Source organism: Nannobrachium achirus (assembly GCF_963921795.1).
Source record: "Nannobrachium achirus genome assembly, chromosome: 14".
Taxonomy (NCBI): Eukaryota; Metazoa; Chordata; class Actinopteri; order Myctophiformes; family Myctophidae; genus Nannobrachium; species Nannobrachium achirus.
Genome location: NC_137821.1, coordinates 42,425,514 through 42,438,259, shown reverse-complemented (window position 1 = coordinate 42,438,259; position 12,746 = coordinate 42,425,514). Strand labels below are relative to the sequence as shown.

The following is a 12,746-nucleotide window of genomic DNA, read 5'->3' as shown; positions in this document are numbered from 1 at the left end:
CATGGGATCTTGTTAACTTAACTATATTGTTGTTGAACTTGAGAGTTCCTACTTCCTACTGGGGGAACACCTGCTGCTTGGCCCAGTATTTAAGTTTTATTTCCTGCTGCCAGTCAAATATTTACAAGCACTAAAGCATGGAGTCATTAGAGTGTTTATGATGTTGTTGTCAGTTGTGAAAAGGTCATAGAAAGGGAGGAACCAGAAAGCAAGCTGGGACATCCTCATTCTGGTCATTCTCCCACTTTCACTGCTGCAACAATATTTAATTGAATGTTATTGATAGTGATTTAATTTATTTATTAGGCTGAAGCCACAACAAAGTACCTATGAGAGTGGAATCCCTTTTCCGCCAAAGCATTTCAATGAGAATGGAGCTTTTTTTTTTTTTTTTTTGCAGAAATCCTCTACTGGCATGAAACCATTGAAATGCATGGCGGAATGGCGATTCCACTCTCATAGGTACTTTGGTGTGGCTTTGATGGGGATTCTCTCATAGGTAGCCTACTTTGGTGGGCCTCAGCCTTAAGCTCTTTAAGTGCTGCTGTCATAAGGGGGGGAAACTGTATATTTTTAAAGCATAGCCTAAATAGCTCATAATATAGGGGATAAGATGCAACTAAGGACCCTGGCCCTGCAAGGTTTGAAAAGTCATCAGTGAAATCTTCTGAGGTGGAAGAAGTAGTAAACGGACACCTCCAAGGCAGGAGGAGTCTGGTTTACAAGGCTATGGAAGAAGTACTCATACTTAGTTTACTTTATACCAAAGACTTTATACTCAAAAGATGTTGTTGTTGCTACACAGTATTGTGCATGAAACAACATCAAGGCTCTCCTCACAGTGACAACAACATCTTTGAGTATAAAGTCTTTGGTATAAAGTAAACTAAGTATGAGTACTTCTTCCTCTTTTTTTCTTACTTATCCTATTGCAGGATCAGCAAAGATCTGCTTCTGTGAAAGTGAGTGAGCGAGAGAAAGAGACACTAGATAGTCTAAATTAGTTTACCAATTTGCTGTAAAATGTTTTTATTTAAAAAAGAAAGTTCATTACAAAGTATTTTTGACAAGCAGCTTCAATTAACGAATGCAAATAAAATTATAAACCACAATGGAACAAGGCAAAGTTTGGACAGAAGTCTAAAATTGTACAAATATAAATACATACAGTACATTACACAGGTAGAATTCAATTTACAGCATGACAATATAGTATGTACATCTATTCTTTCTTTTTTTTAATACTGTGTACCTCTTTATATCACCTACTTACTACCTATCGGCTCATTTCAGTGTAGCACTTGTGAGATACCGTAAAACAGTATAATTATATAATAATTATGTTCTTACAACTTGAAATAACAGAGCCTTTATTTTTTTAGAAGGCGGAGCATGAAGGCACTGGATCTCAATAGGAAAGGAATTCTTCAGAAGCTCCACTCACTTTCTGAAGTAAATATGCACCAATATAGTAACAGCTACTATCAGTTTATCCTCTTTAATATACCTGACCTTTTAGCCATGTCCCTTGATATAGTATATCGTCACTGTCGGGCAGAAACCTCGTATCTCCAAGTTTTTTCGTAAAGTAAAGCCCTGCTTCATCATACAATACTGTCGCACAAAACTAGTGAAATTAGCAGATCTACAAGCACCTAGAGCATCGCGAGGCGCTGTGTGCTTGTAGTTCTGCTATTTTCACTAGTTTAGAATAGATATATTTTTTTATTATATAAAACAAACGTTTGTGGACATACAAGGTTTCCACCCGACAACAACGATAATACAGGACATGAACTCATGTCACCGATTGGCATGTACAATACACTCTGATAAACTTTCCGTCATAATCTCAATCATTTTCACTACCATCTCCTTAAAGGGAACCCCATAAGCCAGTGCTATTACCAGTACATTTTTTAAATATATATAGTTCTATATTTTAGGCAGTTTTTTCTTTATTTAGACAGGATAGCAGAGAGAAGTAATTGAGGGCAGAGGGGGAATGACATGCAGCTCCCAAAGGGTTAAGTGGTTGACACACTCACCTATTGGCATGCACCAAAACCAGAATGTTTTATTTGTATTCTTTATCAAGCAAAGCCCCTACTACTATTCCAACTGCCAATGTTTTCTTTTTATCACCCTGATATAAAGAATGATATTAATGTACTGCTTTTTTTTTTATTAGCAGCATCATAACGTATTAGTCATACAACACCTTGTCTGAGGGCAACCCGATTGAGGAATTAACATTTAACTTCAACTGGTGTTTCACGAATGTGACCTTTCTATAACAATAGCTGGTTGGCACTAGGTACACTGCGATTGTATGCCACCATGACGCCTCGGATTTAAAAGATCATACCGGTCGTCTCACACGTTTAGTCCATTGACTAGGGACATTTCTAGACGACTGTACGTGTCACCTGTGTGGTTGTGAACTTGTGAAAGGCCATAGCCCAAATCACGGTCCTTTAAATAGCGGGCTTGATACAGCACACATGGCCAAACCTAATGACAGCCAAGCTCCAGTAGCTGCTATCCTACTCCTCTGTTAGTTTGCGTCGTCATTGTTGTTATTTTGGGGGCTTTTCCGAGCCTTTATTCGATATAGTCACAGTGAGTGAGTGAGTGACCTGCCACAGGTCCGGCCGGTCTGGAATCAAACTGGGGATTCACTGTCTCTAGAGCCTACGTGGTACGTGCCCTAATCACTTAGCTAGCAGGATGCCCGATCCATTGGCAGATTGACCAAGCAACAATAAAGGACATAGACTCATTCTGGAGTGAAAAATGGTAACCTGCAAAGTTTTGCATAGCATCCATTCAGAGAGTAAGTAGAAAAATGAAAACTCCTCCCACCGCGGACAGACACCACAGCTGTTCCTGTCGCTGTAGTTTGCCTCGCAGAGACAGAGCTAAACCTGACTTTCTACTCTGTGTCACATTCGCTGCAATACATTCTTCAAAAAGAAAAACTAAAACACAAGCAGTGTAGTTCTAATTACAATGAACGTGGGCTGCACTGCAGTCCTTCACCGCGAGGGTTCTACGAATACATCCAATGTGGGAAGTGAGGCTGGCTGAATGACATCACCAGCACAGGGTATTTTGGGGGAAGTCTAGCTACTAGTAGCTAGGTAGTAGATAAAAAAGGGGGAAACAAACATTCACAGGAGTTCAGAGGCAATGACCAAAGTACGTACCATGAATCCATACAAATCCCGATATGAAAAAGAAAGGGGTCTCGGGTGGGATGAAGACCAGGCTTCAATTAAACCCATTACAACCCGGGAAAGCATCTGTGTCACTTTAAAGGTTTTCAGCGTATGAGTAGCATGGCTTGGCAAGCTGTGCGACAAGTACTGGGAGCTGATGGTAGGTGTGGCGCTCCATCTCAGCAGTCCATCTCCCAGGGGTCTAGCGCATTGTAACGGGGACAGACTCCCGCGTGTTACCGGCTGATACCGACAATAAGCCACTCCCGAACTACTTGTTGGCTATTCAAAAATAGCAGATATACCTACATCTGCCTAAGTCTTGTGAGAGAGTGTGAGAACTAATGATTTAGAAGGCATTTGTAGATGGTCCTCAGGTCTAAAATGAGTTATGGGTCCTTGGGAATGTAATGAAATGGACAAGAAGAGGGGGGGCTCTAGTTGATTTGCCATCGCGGCAGTAGCAGGGAGACAGCAGGGTCAGACGCTAGCCCAGGTCCGTGGAGGTTCCTCTGATGGCTCTGAACTCTAGCCCAGGTCCGAGGAGGTTCCTCTGATGACTCTGAACTCTAGCCCAGGTCCGTGGAGGTTCCTCTGACGGCTCTGAACTCTAGCCCAGGTCCATGGAGGTTCCTCTGATGGCTCTGAACTCTAGCCCAGGTCCGTGGAGGTTCCGCTGATGGCTCTGAACACGTGCAGGGAGTTGTGGAGCAGGGAACGCATCATGTCCTCCTGGTAGATCTGTGGTCAGAGCAGAACACGGAGGACATCAGCACGCTCAAACCATACGCCGATAATAACATACAGTAGTACAGCAAGGGTTCCCAAACTTTTCAGGCTGCGACCCCCCCCCAAAACAATCCCCACCCAGACAAGCACTTGGAATTTTTGGCATTGCATTTCGTTTCACTCGGTTATACACAGATAAATATTGCTAAAATAGCCAAAAACACAAGCTCACAATGCCTCGCACTGCGAGGCGGTGTGAGCTTGTAGGTGGGTTATTTTCTTACGCACTATTTGACAAATTAGCCAATTTGGTATTAAAAAGGTCTTAAAAGCCATTAAATTGTAACGTTAGAAATGTGCAGATACCCTGTTATACACTTATACTCTATGTACGGTAGGTTTGTTTACTGTCGAGTGAGAAAACAAAGTTTAATTCACATGAAGCTAATCATCTGGGGACCCCCCACAATAATTTGGGGATCCCTTCCCCCAGTTTGGTAACCACTGCAGTACACGATGCCTGAAGTGGGGGTTCAAATAAATGATACTGTACTGTGATGATGCTGGTATAATGAAACAAACACACAGGAACATGGACATAATGAGGATGCGTTCATATCAAGTTATATCGAGGATTACATTTTTTCCCTGTTCATGATGATCATGAAATGGAAGGTGAACAAATGTGGCGTGTTCCATTTCATATTTTCTTTTCCTTTTTATATAATGCGAAGTCAGGCCAGTATGAAGGTTGGCAAACCCAACCTCGTTCACAAGTGTTGTTGACTTGTTTTTTTAACATGTGAAAGTTAAATTGTCACAGCCTATGCCTCTGCCACAGTCTGTGCCACATCCATCCGCCCAGTGCCCTAATGATTACTGTTTACACTTGTGTTGTTCACCTCCCGTGTGTTATTAGTTTGTCTGCTTATGCAACAGTGTATTGTATACATGGGTTGCATTAGTAGTCCTACACCGGCCATGTTGAGGAGGACCAACACAGGTGTTCTCATTGGCATAGAACATTAGTTCACAATGTAATGTACAGCAGTACTGTAGTTAATGTAGTATACAGCATTACTGTAGTTCCCAAACTGTTTTGTGCCAAGGACCCCCAAATTCACATTTATTTGGCCTTGGACCCCTATCTGAAAATGTTTTGTGACAGGGAAGCCCAGACGAGAAGATCTGTGTCAAATTATTATCAAAGAATGTTCACAAATAGTATATTTAGTATATATTTGAATATTTAATACATTATTGAATATATTATTATTATTTTAATTATTTATTATATGCCGAGAGAAAAGTTGGTCACACTACAGCCTGACCTCAAATACTGACATAGATTAATTTTCCAGCTGCTTCTCTGCCTCACCCTGCTCAGGGTGCTTGTTGCATGACTGTGGAATGTCTCCTTTCTTGTTTCGGGAAACCTTGCTGGCAAAAGCTCAAGTTACTAAAAGGATGTATCAACTGGGAGAGTGAATGAATTAAATAGGGTTGTCAGAACAAATGCATTGTGTATGGAGTCTATAGATGTCATCATGCTCAGGTTCACACTTGTGCTGTGATTGCATTGCACACAACTTAATAGATGAGCAACCACTTCTATAACAGTGTTTGGCAACCGTTTCCGGATCAATGCCCACTTGATAATCTCCAAAGCCTTCACAATACCATTATTTTTACACATTTATACACATCAATTTCAGAAAATTAGAATATTTAGTAAAAGTTAATATTCTTGAAATGTTCATATATTTCTTGAAACTTTCATTTTCGTACAAAATCAAAATTAAGTAAAAAAAAAAAATTCACATATTCTAGATAAAGTCCATACTTCAAAATATTACACAAGGCCATTCAAAACAAGGATTTATAATAAAGAAATGTCAACCTTCTGAAGTTAGAGTTGCTTGTAGTCTAGTGGGAAGTCAGATTTGGGGTGCTATGGCAACAGCAATCCTTTTTCACACAATATTCTAATTTTTGGAGATGGATCTGTATACCATGGCAGTGTTTTGACAATTACTTTGAACTTGGAGGCCCACTTGCAAAATCCTCAAGGCCCACCAGCGGACCCCGGCCCACAGGTTGGGAATCACTGTTCTAAAAACAGTCCTGTTTAACCACTTCAACCCCAACATCCGTATTCTGGGGGTAACCGTCGTATAGGAAAATAGTCGATCAACAAGTCATAAGCTTGTCGGAGACTATTTTCAGCGAGGACATTTAATGTAGAGCAAAAATTCACTAGTATAGATCAGGGGTCTTCAACAGGGGGTCCGGGACCCCTAGGGTTACTACAGGGCGTACTTCAAAATCTTTGTTAGACTTTTTTCTCATTTTTTATATTAACCACTTGAACCCTAGTGTCCATATTCTGAGAACTTTATCCAAAAATAGCAGATCTACAAGCTCACAACGCCTGGCAGCGCAAGGCGTATTTTTGGCAAAGAGATTTGGTGTAGAGGGGAAACAGAATGTCAAGTTTATTAAGTATTGACGGTTCAAGTGGTTAAATACGTATCTGAAAACAAAAATACACTGTGCTGTCAAACAATTAAACCAAATTGAATCTACGAAAAAGTCGTGGGTGTCCCTGCTTCATCTCTCTCTCAACTAAGGGGTCTTTGGCCTGAAAACGTTGAAGACCCCCGATTTAGAGCAAAAACTGAAAATACACTAGTATAGATCCCTGAGGGACTCACATCTCCTTTGAAACACTTTTCCACCACGTTACCTGATGTTTCCTTAAAGCTGGCCAGCACAGTGGAGAAATGAATACAATGTGTTAGGACAGTTTGATTCAAAGTTAAGCAGGTTAGAAAGCAAAGGACCAGGTCAACTTTTCATGGAAAACAATATGACAGAGCCTGGCGTTACTAACACTAAGAGTTGCCCACTTGCCCCGGACAGGTAAATAAAACTTTCGGGCAGCTGAAGTTTGCTTTCAAGTTGCCCGACCGAGCAAGTGCTCGTTTGAGAGGGGACACAACTGTCTATAAACACAAGTTCACAACAGAAGATATATCTTGTCTAAACACCTGAACGTGGCCAGAGCGTTCTGTCTTCTGGTCTGTGGAATGTAAAAGTGCTCTTCTTTTACATGTTTTCACTGTTGCTACATAGTCATATTCTTAGATACTGTATGTAAGTATTTGCCATACAAACTGAGTCATAATTCAAATTTTACCTATCATTTTATAATTATTTACTTTCCGGGCAAGTGGGCATGACCTTTGGGCAAGTAGAACATGACCTGTAATTGCCCGACGGGCAAGTGACTCTGACACCTTAGTGTCAACCCCTGTGACAATAAATAAGAGTACTGAATGCATCCAGTAGGCCCACAGTACCCACACTACCAAGGACCTACGACGTAAACAAGACCGTAAAAGGACTTATTTGGGGTGTTCCTTTTAGGCAGGGTGTTTAACTGTACTTGTATTGTACTACATTTTTTGTATTGACTATACTCGTACTGTTCTTAATTTGTGTCCAATAAAACAACATTTCTGGGAAACAATGGATTGCAGAGTGTGTGTGTGTGTGTGTGTGTGTGTGTGTGTGTGTGTGTGTGTGTGTGTGTGTGTGTGTGTGTGTGTGTGTGTGTGTGTGTGTGTGTGTGTGTGTGTGTGTGTGTGTGTGTGTGTGTGTGTGTGTGTGTGTGTGTGTGTGTGTGTGTGTGTGTGTGTGTGTGTGTGTGTGTGTGTGTGTGTGTGTGTGTGTGTGTGTGTGTCCCCATGTTGCCTCATGCCTTGATGCCTCATAGGCTCGATGACATTTCTGAGAAATGAGGGATTTCAACGTTGGAAACCTCTGCCCAGAGGTGATCAGGTGGGACAACCGCTTGCACTAAAATATTTCTATTACCGTCACTGCTTCAGCTAGACATGCTTTTTTCTTCTTCTTTTCTTATCCACTGTAGCTAAGTAAACTTGTTAAATTCACACCGCCAAACTCAATGCAATATCATTGCAATAAATGGTTAATGGTTATTTCTTAATAAATTGAAAATGGTTAATTCTGAGCCTAAGTGTCTACATGAATAGTGTTTACGTGGTTATGCCTACACTTTGTATAGCACAACCTAGACTCTTGCTCAATAATCCTCTCCGGGAAGTGATTAAGTTTCACACTGCCCACTTATCTTAATGCCAACACACGAACACAATGCATTCACCTCTGTCACAGTTGTGTTAAGTCAGTGCTAATCTGAGTTCCCAGAAGCATAGAAGCGGGAGGAGCGAGAAACATCATTGCCATCAGTGACAGTTAAGGCAGGAACACACTGCAAGATGTTGAAGTGGCACATTAAAACAGTTGTATTACAACCACTGCTTCAGCTATACATGCTTTTTGGAGCGGTGGAACAGCTAACTAACTAACTAACTATGTACATTCTCATTAATATGAACTTTGACCCACTTTGACCGAGTGGCCCAGAGACTTGTATTAGAGAGAGTCGCGCAACTCCCGTTCAGTACAGTATCATACAGTTAAGTACAGTACACCCCACCCAACCTCCCACCCCCTGGACTATTTGCTGAGGCATTCGTGTCAACAACCTGCATATGGCCCAATCACTCAGCATGGCATATTACCTGTTCGTGGATGAGCTCGGACAGATCTTTGACCATGTCTTTGAAGTTGTTCTTCAGCCCCTCGTGATACTCCAGCTGGTCCTCCTTGATGATACGCTCGTTGATGTCCAGAGCTATGCTGCAAGCCTGGACAAAACGCCTGCAATTACAGGCAACACACACACACACACACACACACACACACACACACACACACACACACACACACACACACACACACACACACACACACACACACACACACACACACACACACACACACACACACGCAAACACGCACGTACGCACGCACACACACGCACACACGCAAACACAGGTCAGGGATAGCACAAACTGAAATCAGAGACATGCTTATAGATTATCAGGGCTGCAGGCAGGTTTCAGGAAAAGTTAGGAGTGAGACATTTGGCGGGCTGGTGTGGCTCCCTCATGCACACGCGTGCTGCGCTTGCTTTTTGTCCGGTTTTGTCCATGTTTTTCATGGGTTTCTACGGTTTCTTTTTTTACCTGAGGTCCTTGGACTGGAATGGTTGATCAAGTGCCTCTAACTTACAGGCTTAACAGTGAACACTGCTGCAGGGCTCTAAACTAACATACATCCCATTTTTTTTAAACATATCTTTAATTAATTACTATTATTTCTCTCTTTCTCTCTCTCTCTCTCCTGCCGCTGTGTGCATGTCAGCATGTGTGTTCCTGCAGAGGGGGAGAGAGGGGAGGGGGCAGCTGCACTCACTGCGCTGACTGCTGAGAGAGAATTCTCTGTACTGCGGTGTTTTACCGAGAGAGAATATAACCCCGAAATAGAACCCCCAGCCCTACCCTCCCCTGCCCCTTCTTTGTATATACTTACTGTTTGTTTAGACTTACTGTTTTCTTTTTTTTGTTCTTTCATTTTCTTTTCTTTACATCTACTACTGCATAGTACTGTGTTCTATTCGTCTGTCATTCAAAGTTATATGAGATACTTAAATGGTTTCCTGTGGAAATAAGCTTAGTCCTTTCTAGGATCTCCTTTTAGTAGACCTTGTACCAGTGAACTGTACCGTCATGAAACTGTACCGTTTCCTATGCAAACTTCTAATAAAGTCTTCAATCAATCAATCAAACTCTCTGTAGAGGTGGGATGTCTGTAAATGAGGGTGGTGAAATGGCAAGTGTGGCGAGTGGCGTGAGAAGAGGTTAAATAGTGTGAGAGACTTAGCAGCCCTGCATAGGCACGCACACACAGATAACAAGTAGTGTCTGGACTACCAAACACAGATGGTTATCTGGATTACCAGACCAGTACCTTACATCAGGGGTTTTCAAAGTGGGTGACGGGGCACCCTGGGGTGCCGCGACGGCAGTCCAGGGGTGCCGCGAGATCATTTGATAATATTTGGAATTTATTTGGACACTTGAAAAAATATTTAGTATCCTTTTAAACTTGAAGTACAAAGTTATTTTCAGTCAGTTCTAACCAAAATGGCTATTATCTCAACGTTTTCCTCGCAACATAATCACTAAAATATCGTCACTGTCGGGCAGAAAACCTTGTATCTCCAAGTTTCAAATGTGTACGTCTTTTGGTAAAGCAAAGCCCTGCTTCACCTTACAAGACTGTCGCACGAAACAAGTGAAAACAGCCGATCTACAAGCACACAACGCCTCGCATCGCGAGGCGTTGTGTGCTTGTAGATCTGCTGTTTTCAGTAGTTTAGTATATTTTATAGATGATAAATACAAAACGAACGGTTTTGGACATACAAGGTTTCCACCCGACAACGACGATATGCTATAAATATAAGGTGCTGAGTGAAAATTATAATGTAAGGGTGCCTCGGATTAAAAAAAAATATTTATGGGGTGCCCTGAGACAAAAAAGTTTGGGAACCCCTGCCTTACATTACGATACAGTGCATAGATTAGGAACAGAAAGCGTGGGATGGCTCAAAGTAGCTGACAGAGTACAGCATCTTGCAATGGGCCTGGTGTACAAGATACACTACACCTCCAAGATTCCCATGTACCTGACAAACTACTTCTTAAAGGTCAAGGATGTTCACGATCACAACACCAGAGGCAGCTCCACTAATCATCATCAACGTAGATTTAACACCAAACAAGGCTCTAACTCGTTCTCCTGCCACACCATCAACATGTGGAACGCCCTTCCTCAAGCCCTAAAGGAGAGCAAATCCCTAGCCTCCTTCAAAATTGGTATGAAAAGTCACCTTCAGACAGCTGCTACCCGTGACTTGTAAATAGATTAAGCCCCCATGCTCCCCCCCTCCCCCTTTTTTTCCTTTATTCTGCCTTTGTATTTGATGTTATGCTTTTGAAACTGATATTATCCTAGATAAAGTACTATGTTCTATCCGTCTGTCTTTCAATGTTATATGAGATACTTAAAGTGTGGTTCCTGTGGAAATAAGCCTCGGCTTTCTAGGATCTCCTTTTAGTTGACCTTGTACCAGTGATTTGTACTGTCATGAAACTGTACTTTTTTCTATTGCAAACTTCTAATAAATTCTTCAATCAATCAATCAAGTGGCCTACCTGAATATATCTTTGAGATCTTTGGCTTTCTTGTTGGCTGACTGGTTGGGTTTACTGTCGTCCAGGAAAGCCCTGGCATAGGCCATGGGACCCGCGTTCACCTAAAACAATCAAGTGGGAATAAGTTACATTTTCAAGAAAGAAAGAAAGAAAATATATACTTTTCTAATTTCTCAATCTTCATTTATTGTGGGCTCGCCTGGAAGGCGAGCACACGTATGTTATCTTCATTATTGTGGGCTCGCCTGGAAGGCGAGCACACGTATGTTATCTTCATTATTTATAGTCAGTCAGTCAGTCAGTCAGTATCTCCTCAAAACTTTGGCGCGATTCATCTCCTAAACGCTTACACCTTTAAACACCATTCAAATTTTTATGTGTTCAGCTTACTGAGGACACGTGTGCTTGTACTTTTGGGTTTGAAATGTTTTGTAGTTTAATTATAAAAAAATAAAAATGTTTAACTTTAAGCACCCAATGCATTTTCAATGGGTTTAGTGAGTGGGGAGAGAGTGAGACAGGGGAAAGGGACCCATGTTTATATTAAGTCGCTGTGGCTGCAATATTCACACTTCAGATATGCTATTCATATCAATGTGTTCACACAGGTCTGCTGTCTGATTTGATCCAAATGTCTAAGCTGTGTGATGTATAAAACTATAGTTATAGTTAAAACTATAAATAAATGTCCCTCTACACTCTACTGATTGACACAGCTGTGATTAAAGGCTTGGCTGTCATTGGCTGTTCTGTGGTGATGTAGCCTTACATAAGTCGGCCCTGCAGTGACAATGCGAAAGTCTCGGCAGAGACGTCTTAATGTAAGGCTAGTGGTGCTGCAAAGTAACCAAGTACATTTACTCAAGTATATACAAGTACTTGTACCTACAGTACAATTTTGAGGTACTTTTATTCTACTTTCCATTTTTGTTACATATACTCTACTATAAATACAGCATTTGACAGCTTCAGTTACTTGTTATTTTGCAGATTTTATTATTAATAAAAAAACATAGATGGACCACTTAATACTGCTATGAAGTTGATCTACAATGTGCACGCACACGCACGCACGCACGCACGCACGCACGCACGCACGCACACACGCACACACGCACACACACACACACACACACACACACACACACACACACACACACACACACACACACACACACACACACACACACACACACACACACACACACACACAACTGTTACTGTGGAGACGTTTGCTTGTATTTGTCTTTGAGACATGTTTTGTAGTGTTTTAGAAATTTTACTTAAAAAGAATAAGGGATTATTCTAAGTTATAGTTTTGCTTAGGCTTGCACCCCAATTGTTTGGCTACAAATCGGGAAAAATGGTCTACATTTTTTGTGCTGGATGTGCTCTAATTTGTGCAGTTGAAATCATCAATTGTGCTTTTATATATATTTATATATATAAATATTTATATGGTTATGAATTAGCAGATTTAGCAGCAGTATACTGATTGCCGGTGCAGCAGTATTTCATTGTAGAAGATAGCAGCAGAACAGTGGTGTCGTGTAGAATATCTCAATAATGATAGCAGCACAATTATAAAATTTATGGCACAATTCAGCACTAAAGAATGACACCATTTTTATTATGTTTTCATCAT

At 41.3% G+C, this 12,746-nt stretch overlaps 1 protein-coding gene across 1 annotated transcript in view; it reads right to left on the bottom strand.

The window, feature by feature from the left end:
- Positions 1–3,838: 3,838 nt before the first annotated feature.
- The window catches only part of dock11 (dedicator of cytokinesis 11), a 161,035-nt gene continuing 152,127 nt past the window's right edge, over positions 3,839–12,746 (bottom strand). Inside the window, exons 51-53 of the mRNA XM_080741633.1 lie at positions 11,102–11,202; positions 8,561–8,699; positions 3,839–3,962 (exon numbers count right to left, since the gene is read on the bottom strand). Coding sequence (XP_080597759.1) covers positions 3,873–3,962; positions 8,561–8,699; positions 11,102–11,202 — 330 coding nt within the window. The 3' untranslated portion in view covers positions 3,839–3,872. The remainder of the gene's footprint in view (positions 3,963–8,560; positions 8,700–11,101; positions 11,203–12,746) is intronic.